At 37.9% G+C, this 16,357-nt stretch overlaps 1 protein-coding gene across 1 annotated transcript in view; it reads left to right on the top strand.

Annotated features, from left to right (window-relative positions):
• The window catches only part of LOC122812984 (E3 ubiquitin-protein ligase rnf213-alpha-like), a 1,982,151-nt gene that overhangs the window by 416,323 nt on the left and 1,549,471 nt on the right, over positions 1 to 16,357 (top strand). Inside the window, 1 exon segment of the mRNA XM_044085079.1 lies at positions 14,471 to 14,630. Within this exon segment, the coding sequence (XP_043941014.1) occupies positions 14,471 to 14,630 (160 nt within the window).

The following is a 16,357-nucleotide window of genomic DNA, read 5'->3' as shown; positions in this document are numbered from 1 at the left end:
AGAGACAAAATTAAAAAAAAGCTTCTAAATGGAAAATCCCAGGCCCAGATGTAGTACCTAATTTGTGGCTAAAAGCTTTAACACCATTACAATAAACTTTAGCCCTGGGCAAGAATTACTTATATGAGCATCCCGAACAGACAACCAGCTGGTTAACAGCAGGAAAAAGTATTGTCCTCTGTAAGAGTGAACCTGCAAGCCATCCTAAAAACTATAGACCAATAACTTGCCTCCCAGCAATATGTGAGCTATATACTGGAATTGATGTAGACAGAGTTTATAGTAATTTAAAAAAACAAAACTCTGTTATGGCAATAGAACAAAATGGCAACAAAAGAAAGAAGTATGGAACAGAGGATCCTTTTTTTTTTTGCTAAATAAAGCCAGAATTTTTAAAAGGGGGAGAATCTAAGCATGGAATGGAAAGAATATTAAAAAAAAAAAAAAAGCTTGACAACATTCCATATTCATGGTTAAAGGAGTGCTTACAGATGTATGAGGTACACCCTACATTGATCAGTTATATTACAGTGACCATGAAACAGAGCAAACCACTTTGCAATTGAGCCATGATAAAGGGCAAATTATCCCAGGGATAAAAATTCAAAGGGGGATATATGAGGATGATTCTCTGTCACCACTGCTGTTTCGTCTTTCCCTTAACCCATTAATCTGTTTAATAACCAGATTAGCCTATGGTTACAAAACCACAACAGACATAGGTCCAACAGATTCACAATTTAGTTTTATTAGATTGTGAATCATTTGGACCGGTGGCTGTTGTGGTTTTGTTTACTTTTTTGCTTTGATGTGTTGTATTTTAGTCTGTGCTTACAGTTTGGCTCCCAGAAACCAGCCTTGTCTAAGGATATCTTATTTACATTTTTGGATGACTTAAAATTGTATAGTTCATCAAATAAGGACCTGAAAGCACAACTACAGATGGTTAAAACTTTCTCCGAAGATATAATAATGTTATTTAGTCTTGATAAACATTTAACTGCCGTAGTGGTATGGTGGTAGCATTGTTACCTCACAGCAAGAGGTTCTCCTGTTTGATTCTCGGCTGGGCTTGGGAGTGCCTTCTGTGTGGAGTCTGCATGTCCTCCCCGTGGTTGGGTAGCGTTCAAAAGACATGCGTGTGTAAATGAGCATGCCTTCATTGAGCGTCGAGCTGGCACCTCAGCGTTTCGTAAAAATCTACTGCCAATCATTAGCGGACTGGAGTTCCGCTGTGGCGACCCCTTACCGGGAAAAGCCGAAAGACAAACAACAAAAGTCTTGATAAACATTTAAAACAGGAAAGCTGCAGCACCAAGAAAATATTAATCTGGGACAATGATATGATATGATATTAACGAACTTGAACAGGAGGCAGTGTATAAATATTTGTGAACAGATAAAGGATCTGCAATAAAGCATGAACAAATAAGAATAGAACTCAGTAAAGAATACTTCATAAAGTTAAAACTAATACTGAAAACCTCTTTGACATGTAAGAATAAAGTCCAAGCTATAAACCAGTTTTCTCTTTCTATTCTAACTTATAAGTTTGAGGTCATTGACTGGCCCCAAAAAGTATTGGATCAGCTGGACAGGAAAATAAGAAAAATATTTTATGCTTATCTACTAATATATAAAAATCAATATACTAAGGTTATATATTTCCTGCTCTGAAGGAGATATGGGCATCTTCGTTCGAAACAGATTGCATGTATAGATCTGCAATAGTGGGACTGTATACATATCTGCTGACCTTAACAGATCCAAACATAGTGAACGTTTTAAAATATGAGGAAAAGAAGTCTAAGATGACATCTTGCTTAGTTTAGCAGAAACATTTCGGTATGAAGGGAGAATAGAAATCAAACTAGAATTAGACAAAAAAACAGACAGAATCTGAATGTGGCAAAAAAAAAAAAAAAAAAACAAAGAATATAAGGAAAGGGATCAGGTGAGAAGGAAAGAAAACTGGAAAATCTGTAAATACAGTGGCAAGTACAGAATCTCTTGGAACTACCTCATGTTAACCAATATTTAATGTAGAAGTGGTTAAGGAAAAGTGAACTGAAACTAAAATGTGAAAGGCTAATCATGGAAGCCAAGGATAGTGTACTCAATACGCACTGGTTTACAAAGTCCATTGAACGTGTGGGAGAAACAGATAAATACAGGTTATGTAAAAAAGAACTGGAAACAGTTGCACATCTTGTTCCTAGGTGTAATACACTTGTGGCAGGGGGCTATATACTAAAAGGCGTAATAATGTGACAAAGACTATTGCATTGGGGATTGTGCAAACACTAGAGTATAGAAGCATCAAAAACATAAACCACAAAGCATTATAGAGAATGATGAAGTTTTTATCACACGGGATCACCATTTACCAACTGTTCAAAAAAATAGATGTGAGAAAACAGATGTAGTAGTCCACGAAAAAAGACAAAAGTAGCATTGATTGTTGAAACTGCTACATCCGGTGATTATGATGCCTCACATACAGAGAGAGAGAGAGACAAAGTCATAAAATACCACAATTTGCAGGCAGAAATGAGAGCTATTTGGAAGAAAAATACCCAGACAGTTCCAGTAGTAGTAGGAGCAACAGGTTTAATAAAAAAGGAGTTTACAGTCATACTTAAGTACGTTGCCAATACTTGTAAGTCTATATGCATTACAGCAAGAGTCAGTTCTGGGCATATTGCGAGTGCTCATGTTTTGTCTAACATCAACAATTGAAACAGTAATAAGTTAATGACATTTAATTGTACCCTGACTTAGGAATGGGGTCCATTCCCATCATAGTATTAGAAACTCAAAAGACTTGGAATAATTAAACCAGGAGGAATCCAGAGAAACAAGATTTACTTGCAAGCATCCCTTTGAATGCAGTTACAGAAAATGATTTATTTTGATCTACTCGTTTGTATGAGAAAAATCTGTAACACTGACTTTTGTTTGACTGTATACTAAAATTGTGTTTGATTTACAAATGTGTGGATTTATTCCACACTGTTCACTGTGATTAACTTTATTTTTGAGGCTATGGAATAAAGATCAGTTAATGGGTGCCTTCTTCATTGACTTAAAGTGCACTTTCAAATCTTTTAACCCCACCCTTCTACTTAAAATACTAGCCAACTTTGGTGTAGGTGACAGTGCACTCTGTTGGCTTACTTTCATGACTCACTTAATGGGCACTGTGTATCCAACAATGGAACCATTTCAGTAGGAGTACCTCAAGGCTCAGTAATGGGTTCAGTACTCTTTGCCATGTTTATTAACAACCAACGATTTGATATAACAACTTTAAATTGTATGCTTTATGCAGTGGACACCTTCATATTATACTCAAGTAATTCACACCCCAAATTACAAGAAAAGCTACAAAAAGACTTCAGCTCACTAGAGAATTGTCTTTCTGACATGCTGCTTGTATTAAACAGTAAAAAAGTAACTATTATGCTGTTTGCGGCACACCAAAATCTTAAATGCAGCCCTTGAGGCAACCCCTGTCTAAAGTTACTTAACAAGGGTACCTAGTTGTAACTTTTGGCCAACAGGTCACCTTTGTCTGTCATGTGCAAAACATCACAGAAATAGCAGTCCACTTAGGTTAGCATACAAGTGCTCTCACCTACTCCCAAGAGAATCTAAGAAAGGGCTAGCATTACAAATGATATTGCACAAAAACAGAATACTGTCTACTATTATTTGCTGTAAACTCAACACAAAACACCTGCACTCTGCATGTGACTGCAAACAAGATAAAGAACATCACTTATCTCTCTCTCTATAAAAATCCATATGGCTACCAGTAACTGCTAGGATCATTCTCCTGCTCGACTGCTTAAAATTCAAACTAATTCACTGCTCATACTGCCCACTCCTAGCACATACAGTACAACACAGGCAGGCAAATTGTTTGCAGCACTCCTCTGCAGAGAGTGCTACCTGTATGTCAAAACCCCATTTCATTATGGTAGCAGTGGAAAAGCCTTTGTAAAACGTGCATTTGCAGCATGGAACTCACTGCCTCAGGATATTCAAAAAGGAGATGCTTCATTTTCTTGGTAATGAATAAGGCCTGTAACAACTATCTTATGATTGCTCAGTTAAGCACTATTTTTTATTTTTAAACTGCATGATAGCACTGCTTGGTACATGTTGTTCATAGGTAAATACTTTATATCATTCCTTCCTTAATCTGTTCTAACTTATTTCTATAAACCTATATGCTGCTGTCTTCAAGTTGTAAACTGCCACATAGTGTATCATTGTTAGAGGTATTTAACTGTATTTTTCACATGACACTCCATTGTTGTTCTGCAGATGAACTGTTCTGTAAATTGTCACTCTCACACTCTCTTTGAATTGTACAGATAACACACCCGTATCACTGTCATCTGTATTTATTTTCTTTTGTTTACACCATTATTCTAATTAAATTGAATTGGCAAAAAATTATACTGTCTGTTGAAACTTGCAAATGTCATTTGGGCCCGTGCCATGGTTGAAAATGGTCTGTAGACCAGCCCACTTAAGTGGTTAACAAAGTTAATAAGTAAATAAATTTTAATACATTAATATGTCACAGTACATACAAACAAATTGCATTTAATCAATTTCCATATAATTGCAGCACTATTCAAAAACTTATCTTGTCCTTCCTTTCCTTTAGTCATCTCTGATTGTAGTGGCAGGATTGTATTGTGCAGCTTTTTTGCAGTAAATTATCCTATTTCCTTTAAAACATGGGCAAAATCTAGCAACCCTAGGCAGTCATTGGTTCATACGTTAATACTAGGCTAAGTGCCCTGAAAAGCTGTTTTAAGCATAGCCAATAACCAGAGGTCAGAATCAGACCATGTAACTTGTGTTTATGAGGTGAAGAGAGTAACCAATATGCTAACCCCCTCCCCCCAAAATATAGGCATTCCGACCTGTTTCTTTGCAAGCCGAGCTACCAGAGAGCAAAAAAAGGTTATGTAATTAAAAGCAATTCTATTAGGTTTGTAAGTGAGACAAGGCTTTTAGTCTTATGAGAGTACCTAATGATACTGAGATCTTTTTGATGAGGAAGTTTTGAGATCTGTCCAACTGGTTTAGGTGCTTTGTGAGGTACTTATATAAAGGGGCATTATATTCAATGATGGGTTTAATTAGGGAGGAAAAAAGTAGGATTATTACTTCTTTGGACCTTGAAGAGGTAGTATCAAGGATAAATTAAAAACACTATTTATTTGATGTAAGCGCTTCGGATATAAGCCATGGCTGAATAGGGACATTGGATTGAACATAGACCCCAGGACTTAATGATGTACTACCTATAAAAAACCCTCTCTACAAAATAGGCGGGCATGTAAGGATAAATTATGCAAGGTAGAAGAATTTGTTAACCATAAGCGAGATATGATAAAAGATGTGGTGAAAGGAAAGTGTATCGACATAAGTGTGTCCAGTCCTTGATGACTGAGCCAGATTTAAGTAGAATGGAATCTACATGGTATATGGTCGTGATGCCTGAGTTGCCAAGGAAACTATTCTGTATTTCTTGGTGTTGAGGTTAAGCTCATATTTTACTCACCAGACATTTGTTTGGTAAAGTTCTTGCTGAAGAATTTGAGTATCACAGTAGTATTTAATAACTGCATCCAGTTTGCAGTCATCAGACAGCTTGGTTAGCTGTAGTCCCTTGACATCATCTTTCATGTCAGAAAAGTATATGCCAAAGAGGAAGGGATCCAGGACAGAGCCCTATGGGAAACCACTCATTTCTTTCTGTCTAGAGCAAATACCCTAACCTTAAATGTACAGATCTTGTCAGTTACTCAATTAGCCATCCAGCAAACTACATATAGGTTAATGTCAAGCTGGGTGAGTTTGTCAGGTTCTTGAAAGCAGTTTGGATTGTATTCCCTTTATCCATGGACTTTTGAAGACTTCGGCAATGCTGAGCAGCCATGATCTGCCATTTACAAAGCCAGAATGTTGGATATTTTTATTTATTTATTTTACATTTGTTAACTGGGTAGAGTCTGGATGGGCAGGTAGCCCATTTTCAGCGGAGACATGGGGAGAAAAGCTCCATAACAATAGTACAAAAGATTATAACAAATTTTTAAGAAGATTTGCAAGCAATATACAAAAAGTTTGACAGTTGCCCACAATCAAAATTTACAAAAAGGGAAAGTAAAACAGAAAAACATTACATTTCCTAAGCGTTACTACAGACATTATTTATTAATTTGTCTGCAATATATTCCATAGCTTTGCAAATTAATACTAGTGAGGCTGATAAGCCTGTAATTCACAGGGTTTATAATGAGACCACCTCTATACAAGGTCACCAGAACAGCTGTTCTCCACTCTTTAAGGATGTAAGCACTGGAGACACTTGGGCTGAAGAGTTAATTATGGGTTGCTAGGTGGGTCTTGGCACTTCTCAACAGACAGCCAGGAATATTGTCCGTACTTATAGCTTAGAGTTCTTTATCTTCTCCCTGCTGATCAGTCTGCAACACTTCTATCTTCCCCATGCGTAACTGACCTACAGTGGTTCTTAGAGTCTCCCTTCATGTCTCCAGTCTACTACGGTTTCTTATAGACCATTATGTCTCCTCCCTACCTTGTTTCCTCTTGCATCACTTTAAGGATCACTGCTGCAGTATCACTCATGATGCTTGGGAATTAGCCACAGGTGGATGTCATCCCCCCTCTTTGGCCCGAGTTTCAGAGTCTGACCATCCACAGAGCCGTGCTCTCTTCTTTCTACAGAGAACAGTATGCTCTGTATTCATTTCTGTGTTGCAAGGCAGAGCAAGGGTTAATCTGTTCTGCCTTATGCATGTCACTTCCATTGCATTATACTAAGCACAGAGACTAGGATTAGTACTGACATTGTTGTTTTGCTAGTGAACTGCATTGTGATATGTCATCAGCCTTCAGCCTTTTTTGGTTGTAATTTATGAGATTTTTCTGAGGCTGCTGACATCTCCAGACGACATCCATCATTAAAATGAGTCCGTGGGAGATAAATTCTTTAAAAGAATCATTATCTTCAGTGCCTTTTCTATCTTCATCAGAGTGAATAGGTGTCTTCTTTATCGGAGTGCTTGCTTTTGAAAAATAAATCTGGTTGATTTTTGCATTTATTTGTTTTTGCTGCACTTGTCCCCTATTCAGTGAGTTTTCTCACCCCTGCTACTCTGTTAGCCTCTCTGTACCCCTGGAAAAAGTCCTTGCAATTGATAAATTCCCTTGGGTTGAGTATAAAGTTTCACCTGCAACAGTGTTGTCATCCACAAGGAGAAATGTTGCGGGAGAGGTTGATGAAGCCCTAACTCTCCCTGTACAAGATCCTTGGCACCCAAAGGATTTTATTTCAGTGTGCCTGTATCATGTGCTGCCATGTCCTCACATGATGTGATCAGTTGTTCCTTCCCCCTTGAAGATGACCATTTCTGTATGATCCCTGGTTTATGCAAGGGATTCAGTTGTGGAGTGTGTGCCCCTGATTGCACAACCCTACTCGCCCTCCAAAGAAAGCTGAGCAAACTAAACCTTGTCATTCCTGTGTTACATGGCACTAGCTCCAGGATGCTCGAGCCGCTAATTGAACTTGGGTTGCCTGGGTCTTAGTCAGGGCTTTGTTACTTACACTAAAAAATATTATCAGCCCCTACACCAACACCGGCCACTGCGATCATCCACTAGACTCCTAGTTCAAACATACAAATCCAACTACTCAGCTGGGGACTCTCTGTTTGCCAACTCTGTTGGAAAAATATGGAACAGACTCCCAGCTGACTTGACCCTAGAATCCTTACTAACTCAATTCAAAAACAAACTCAAGAAGTACTTCAAAACTCATTGGTTATGTCCTTGCACTAACCTCGACTAGTGACCTCTCTATTTCTTAGGTGCCTTACCTTCAACTACTTCGAACTTTTTTCTACCACTCCATTTCAGGAAGGGTAAATTGTATAACTGCTGCTCACTGTGTCCTAAACCTGAATGTAATGTTATGTATGTTTAACTTTGAAAATAATGTTATGTTTTGTAAAGTGTTTTATAATAAGTACTATATGTGCTAAATGCTGGTATTGCTTATGACTGTAATCTGCTTGAAACTACCATTTACTAAATGTTCAATGTGTATTATTATCTTGGAGCTTTTCTCCCCGGGCCTCCGCTGAAAATGGACATGTATTCAGTCGGACTGTCCTGGTCAACAAATGTAAAATAAATAATAACCAAATAAATAAATGACAACAGAGATGGCAGTCTCTGGGCCTTTATGAATGTGCAGAGGATTAAGGCTATGAATTGTTAACAAGCTGTTTCCCGTGATCCAGGGTTTGATTCCCACAGCCTCCACTTGTCTAACTGTGTAACTGTGAGCAAGTCACATAACCAGGCAGAGCTCCCAGGCTCAGTCTGAAAATGGAGATCAATGCTCTGCTCTGGTTAAAAATACAAATAAAATAAAAATGACAAAAAACTTCTGGCTTTAGGCTAGAGAACACCTTTCCCTTCTTCACAAGATGACCCTTCCTCTTGTAGTTCTTGCAAACACAAAACAAAATGGTACTGTTAAATTGAAAAATCGAACAGCTAGCTGTGGAGGATTCCATAGATGGAAAGCATCATGATTTAGTAACTCCATCAGCGCTGTAAAGGCCCAAGTGCAAGACTCTGGTGGAATGCAGCTTTTTGTACCTAATTTTTAGTATGTCGGTTTTTGTCACTTTCCCAAGTTTCATTACCCCTTTGGGGGATGACAATGTGATAGCACCTTAATGGTCTTCTGATGAGTCAGTAGGTATTCTGTCTCTGCTATAGCTTGACACTGGTTCCTGGGTGTCTCCATAGGTTAGTACAACCAAAGCACTTGCTACCAAGGAACTATCCATGTTTTGGAAATCTTTCCAGTGTTTTCATACAAGAGCCTGTGCTTTGAGGTATAGACTGTATAATTTTTGTGGCCTTAAAAACAGAACAAAAAACTTAATATGTTCATGGGTTCATAGATTAATACTAGGCTAACTGTCCTTGTGGGGCATTTTAAGCCTAGCCACTTACCCCATATGAGAATCAAACTTTGCACCTTGTGTCTGTAGGGTAACCACCTTAACTGTTATGCCAAAATCCCAACCAAATGTTCTTCATTCTCACTGCTTCAGAGGCTTATGAGTATTCTCCTGCCAAGGATACCGCACCAGAACAGCTTGCCAAAGCTCTAACTCCCCTCCCTCTCACCAACTCTGGCTGCTGATAGGCTGCAGCCTTTTTGGAGGGAAGTATGTCAGCAACCAGAGTGAGGTAAATCTTCAGAATTTTACTGCTGGCTTGAGGAGAAGCATCTCTCTGGCTTCAGAGGAACAGTGGTTTGTTAAAAGCTTTTGCCTGACAGATAAAACCCCATTGGGGACCCTACCTCTCGTAAATATTTTTTATTTATTATCTGTGATATTTTTTCCGGATCTACCTTAACATAAAAACAGCATTTTTCATGGAAATTTCTTACATGCTTCTGTACTGTTTGTTTCGCTTATTTTACAATTTTGTGAGGAGAACTGATTTCAGACAAATTGGTGTTGAAGGTGATTCAGGAAGGATTGACTTAGCATTGGATGGATTCTCCTCCCCCTTTCAGCTAAATCCCACCATATCCACCAACCAGACAGACATGTTACCACCACTTCTACAACATATGGTAGAAGCGGGTCTATATTAGAACATCAAAGTGTTAAAACATCGAATGTTCTAATATCGACCCCTATTCTGCGAACTCTTGAAATAGAGAAGCTGCAGAACACCGAATATTTTCCTAGGGAAAGTATTTGGTGTGCCATTTCTGCGGCTTCGCTATTTCCTTGACTGTGGTGCAAAGGTGACAGACCGGGTTAAGGTAAGTGTGCGAATTAACCGAGGTAAGGTGAGTGTGTGATAGTTAGGGACCTTAGGGTTAGAGAGCGGGTAAGGTGAGTGTGCGTTAGTTAGGGACCTTAGGGTTAGAAAGCGGGTAAGGTGAATGTGCGTTAGTTAGGGACCTTAGGGTTAGGGTTGGGTTAAGGTAAGTGAATAGCTAGTAGTGTATGTACGGTTTAGTGTAGGGTTTTGTTAAGTGTGTATGTGTGGATTATGTATTTTGGTATGCTTGTGCTGTTTGTGTGTTTTCTCGGAACAGTGAATTTTTTCCCCTTGGAAAAAATTTGTTGTTCTGAGCGTTCGAGTATATCACATTTTGCCATTCCAAGGTCAAGCCTATGGTGTTCGATATTTTGGAATTTCGATAATGTGATAAAGACCCGGTAGAAGCAGGGGTTATAGAACCAGCAGCACCTGCAAATCACATGGGCAAAGATTTTTATTCCAGGATATCTTTGGTACCAAAGAAAAAGCACATATATTCGATATTTTCTCATTATTTATGTGGGAGTTCTAAAATTCAAGTTGTTGACTCTATAGTCAGTGCTTGCACTGCTTATGGTAACAATAGTTCTCAAAGATGCTTATTATCACATACCCATTGCTCACAGTTTCGTGCAATGTCTATGGTTTGCTGTATCTGAACCACATTACCAGTTTCTGGGCTGTCCACTGCACCTTGAGTGTTCACAGAGTGCATTGCTCCAGTGGTGGTTTACTACAGATTGCAGAGCATCCACATTTTTCTTTATTTAGACAACTTGCTTATTCATGCAGTCTTCTCCCAGATGTTTGAAGTCCTTGTCAAAGGTTTCTAACCTCCTGTCACATCTGTGATTTCACTTGAACCTACAAAAGTCCTGTCTCACACCCTGTCATAAAATTCTCTTTTTGTGGTGTCTGATAGAAGCACTCGTGGGGGGGGGGGGGCTTTTTTAAAAAGAAAAGGTAATAGCCTACCAGTGGATCTTTCTGAGTTTTTTCTCAACAGTTTCAGGTCCCTGCAAGGGAATTTCTCAGGATTCTAGGCCCCATGGCATCCATGATACTAATGGTACCACTCGGTAGATTACATATGAGAAATATCCAGTGTTGTCTAAAAATTCTTGGACCCAACAACTACACCCCTTGGACTTTCATATTCCTGCATTGGGGTTTGTAAGATGTGAATAGCAGTGGTGGAGGGATCAAATGACTCTCAATCCAGGTCTCCCTCTCCCCCCCCCCCCCAACCTCAGCTCAGGCTGTTCAGGTTATGCTTGGGGTGCAGTTTCTATGGGAGTGGAAGTGCAACATCTGTGGGACTCTTCAGATAAGCCAGAGCACATAAACATCAAGGAAATCCTAGCAATGATGTATACTTTGAAACCTCTACATTGTCTATGGGTTCCAGTCCCTTTACAGGTGGTTATAGACAACATCACAGTGATGTACTGTCTCAACAAACAAAGGGGGTACAGGGTCATATCCACTTTGCTGGTTGACAATGATGACTGGGAGGTATCGCTTTCACATTCTGTAACTTACAGGCATCCTACCCACACCTATCAGAACTAAACATTGTGGTAGACTGACTGAGCAGATTCTGGATGGACCCTCATGAGTGGAAACTCAATAACGGTATGTTCCAAGACTTGATTCTGATGTGGGGAAAACCTGAAGTAGATCTGTTTGCCTCCTTGCAAAACAAACAGCTAGAAAAGTTCTGTTTGAGACATCCTTGTAGCCAAGCACAAAAAAAACAGATGCTCCATCATTCCCTTGGTCAGGAATGTTCCTGTATACTTTTTACCCTTTCCATTGATTTCCAAGGTACTTATAAAAATTCAGAAAGATTTACCAAAAATCATTGTGGTGACTCCTTTTTGACCCAGTCAAAACTGTTTCCCCTTTTATGGAATTGGCCAAAAGTAATTATCACAGGCTTCTTCACAGACTGAATCTACTTACAGAGCACAGGGGGAGGTTGATGCACCTGAAATCAGTCAAATATAATTGATGGCTTACATGATTTAATTTTAATAATCTTTTAGGCACCTTTTTCACAAGAATGTGCACCTGGTATTAAAGAAGCAAAAAAAACTCTGCTACTATAAAGTCTGGTAAATGGAAGAGATTTTCTAATTGGTGCCTTGCCAGTCACAAGGATCCCAAAAGGGAAATAGCATCTCCGGTTCTCAGATATTTATGTGAGCTACTTAAAATGGCTTGTTGTATGCTCCCATCAAGGTACATCTTGCAGCCATGTCAGCTTGTCTGCCTATGGATCCCCCTCATTCTTTTATGTTTGTGGTCAAACAGTTTCTGAAAGGAGTGTTACACATGAGACACCCCTCACAAGCAAATTCTTCCTCCTTGGGATCTCTGTTTTGTTCTAGAAAAACTGATCTTAGCTCCTTCAGGTGGACTTCAGGTTCTTTACTTTGAAAACTATTTTATTTGCTACTCTGACATCTGCAAGGCGAGTATCTGCATTGCAAGCACACATAGTAGGTGAACCCTGTTTGGTTTTCCATTTGGGTGCTGTGAGATATTTTAAGACAGCTTCACATATTTTCAGGATATGAAAGTAAAACACAAGCTATAGTGGTAAATTATGTGCCTACACATCACAAGCTATAGTGGTAAATTATGTGCCTACACATGAACGGGCTCAGCAGTGCTCATATTTATGGATATATTAAAAGATTACAGGTTTAGGTATGTGGATTAAACATTTTTTGTTTTGGTAGTTAAATATATTTGTGAAGAGACCAAACAGAAGCTAATTAAAAAAATAAGAGAATGGAAATTAATGGCTATGGACATGAACAGTATGATACAGGTAGAAACATTTTTTTGTTCCTTTAGTCCTATACACAAGTCAGGCATACCTTTATCAGTCAGAGGAAAAGTTGTGGAGAACAATTAATAAATTGTTGAAAGAATTTATTTGAGAAGGGAAGCAGGCTGGAACAAACTGGGATAAGTTTGCTCTTCCTTTTGAGCAGGGAGGTTTAGGGCTGTCTGACTTAAAGGGAGACTTTAAAGCTTCGCACATGAGACTTTTATACCACAAGTAGAGGGATATAGATCAAAGCAGGAAAAGATAATGATGGTGGGAGGCGGAAGTACATGGAATGTACACAGCTTGCAGTTTTGACAAACCATTAGGGCGATTAGAAATATTTATACACTGTATTATGTTTATAAAGTGGCAGACAGCATTATAAAGACTACCTGAGGAAGAGAGTGGAAAAGGGAGATTTTGCCAATAGGAATAGTAAAGCTAAGGGTACAGGAAATAGGCAAGAAATGTCAGGAAGTAACTGGTGGAAGGAACAACGTTACTGGAAATAGATAAGTTGGAAGGGAAAACTGAGAGTGTCGAGAGGCCAGGAAGTTGTTTGTTCTGCAACTCAGAGATTGCCTTCCATATCAGAGACTGTTGGCAGAATATAATTATGTGGGCAGAATACTGAATGGTAGACAAGCCCTGGTAAGGTAGTTAGTGGAACCAAGAACAGAAGATCCTGTTAAGAAAGGGATGATTTGTGAGGCTTATAAAATATTACACAATGACTGTAAGTGTCACTCAGAGGAGATTAGAAAAGACCAATTTGTGAGGCTTATAAAATATTACATAATAACTATATGGATCACTCAGAGATTAGAAAAGCCTTTAAAGGAAGATTAGAAAGACAGATTACAAAAGAACAAAGTGGATAAATCTGTAAGGTCTCTAGGTGTTCTGCAAAGCCTGAAGATTCAGGATAACTGCATGGAAATGTTTACACTGGTGCTTTTATACTCCCAAGTGGATTTCAGATAAAAAATGACTTTATAAATTTAGTATTACTAACAGCCAAAAAAGCAGTTACATATAATTTAGAAATCAAGGATTAAACCAGTTGTAATTGAAGAACTGACTACTGTAAAGGAAATATAAGAAATAAGAGATAGAAGATGGAGGGAGTAATTTTCACAAAAAATGGTGCATTTGGGAACAATGTTTACAAAGTAACAATCAAATAAATGAATAAATAAGTAGGTTAGTACAAACTGTACCATTAGTCTATATGTACAAGTTAAAAGAGATGTGCTATGGATATTCTGTACATCGTGCAAGTACAAAATAATGGAAAGACATTCTAATATTTCTTTTTCCATTTTTATTAATGCATGCAAATTCATGTTGTACATTAATGTAATAAATAAAGTAGTTAAAAAAGAAAAAAACAGGATGAAATTTCTTCTGTTGTCATTTAGAAGTAGGAGAGCATTTGATATCTATTTTTTGTTAGTCTGGTAAGTGTGCTAGGCTATGGCTTATAATGGCAATCTTTAAAGGAGTTATTTTTTAAAGTAACTGTTTAAGTTAAAGTACATGCACATACACACACGTGTGTGTGTGTGTGTGTGTGTGTGTGTGTGTGTATATATATATATATATATATATATATATATGTACATACACACACACACACACACACACATACACAAGTTATGAGTAATAGGTAAAACATTATTTCCAATGTGTTTCTGTGGTTTTTTGCAGAATGAAGAAGAATTCCAGAACAAAATACTAAATTATGTTAACAAGGACCTGATTTACACCAAGAAACTTCTGGCAGGCATCACTGTTGAACGCAAGCAGTGCCTGGAGGCCTTTCTCGAGTGTCAGCCTTTTACAAAATGGGTGAAAAAAGACCTTACCAGTAAGAATTTTTGTTAACTCTGTTTCATTTTCTTAGTTGAGTTATTGCTAGCTTACAGTACATCTTTGTGTAGATGTCTGCTTTCCCGTGTCTGTAAGGACTACAGTGATTGCTAGGAAATTTGTCTTTACTAAGTACGTGGAGTTAATTACATAGACTGATTCTTCAAATGCACTGTTTGCTACAAATTATACAGACCCTTTAAGTAATACAGTCCATGGGACCTGACAGTTTGTTTAGTCTCAATGAATAGTCTAATAAAGGATTTTTATAGTAAGTATTTGGGATGAATTACCCATCCTGTATTGATAAAAATCATCTTTGCTCAGTTTTACATACCAGAACAAGTACAACCTACAGAGAAACTCTGTTGTTTCATTGTTTTTCTCTTGTATTTGATTTTGTCAAAGGTTGCATTTTTTCTTAACAATTTAACAAAACATTGTGCCAAGAATGCAATCTTTAGGAGTTGAAGTCTTAGATTTGAAGAAATATATGACCCAACTCCAGAGCTCCTCCTTGATGTGAAGTATGACTGATTTTATCCTCTCCACCAGTAACAGTTCTGGCAATTTTCTCAGAAGAGCTTGCACACAAGGTGCATGTAATCATTGTGATACATGATGTTGTGTACAGGTTGCATAAATACACATAGTTATGAGGCTACCAGTTCTTTCTGTTCCCAATCTTCGGACTATAATCATATCATCACTCTTTGTATCATAATCCTGATGCAAATTAGTGAAAAGCTCCCACCTTTGATGCCTAGATATAAATCCTCATAGGGACCCTGTCTTCGTCAGCTTGTTAAATAAAATCCACACAAGTGTTTTGGAAAGGCACACATTGTAAGTCATGGCTGTAAGTAGTTCAGTCCTGCCATCCACAGTCACCAGAGGGAGAAGCTCCTTTTTCAACAGTTTTATTAAATTATCACTTAAGGTATAGGCACACATACATTAATAGAAAAGAAAGCAAACCATATTAACATTTTTTCATTTACAATATATACATTATAAAAATGTTTTGTTTCTTTATAGCAACTCTCAGTTCAGCATTACATGAACTGCTTGATTCCTGCCTTCCCTTAAGCCTCATTCCTCCTCCTACTGAAAAGTATTATGCATGTATTGTTCCCACAAATTCCATTTTTTTCTATGTAATTTTCTTCTTCCCTTTCCTAAAGATCTAATTTAAGTTCTTTTATCTCTGTTACAGTATTCAGTACTTTAAATACAGTTTATTTACATTTTGATTTCCATTTTGTGGTAATTGTTTTTGGCAGCCAGTGGAATTAAAGTTATCAAGGCCTTACTATGTTTAGACATTTCAGATCCTATATCCCAGCTCAAAAAAATCCTTAGTTGCATTAATTTGCTCAACCAATATTTCTGACAAGAGTATCGTGTAGGGAATTTTTAAAATCTTCAGTCCGCGAAAGCCGAGGTACCAGAAGCACCTGTCAATAAATTATACAGCAGAATGAACAGCTTGGCTCCACAGTGTGTGTTTCTTTGAATTTTTTAAATCTTCCAGCTCATGACACTCCCAAAACACAGGTTCCTGGTTACCTCTTCCTTCTCCAGCACAACTCCAACATTTGCTGTTTACCCAAGGAAAAATTCTTTAAAGTCTGCTTGGGGTATAAAAATAACTTGTACAAACATTTCCAAGTATAAATACTAAACCTTCTGGACTTTATTGCATAGTCAGGGCCATATATATTT

This window comes from Protopterus annectens, chromosome 10.part0 (genome assembly GCF_019279795.1).
Source record: "Protopterus annectens isolate FY-2018-M chromosome 10.part0, PAN1.0, whole genome shotgun sequence".
In the NCBI taxonomy this organism is placed as follows: Eukaryota; Metazoa; Chordata; order Ceratodontiformes; family Protopteridae; genus Protopterus; species Protopterus annectens.
This window is presented reverse-complemented; position numbering and strand designations above follow the sequence as displayed.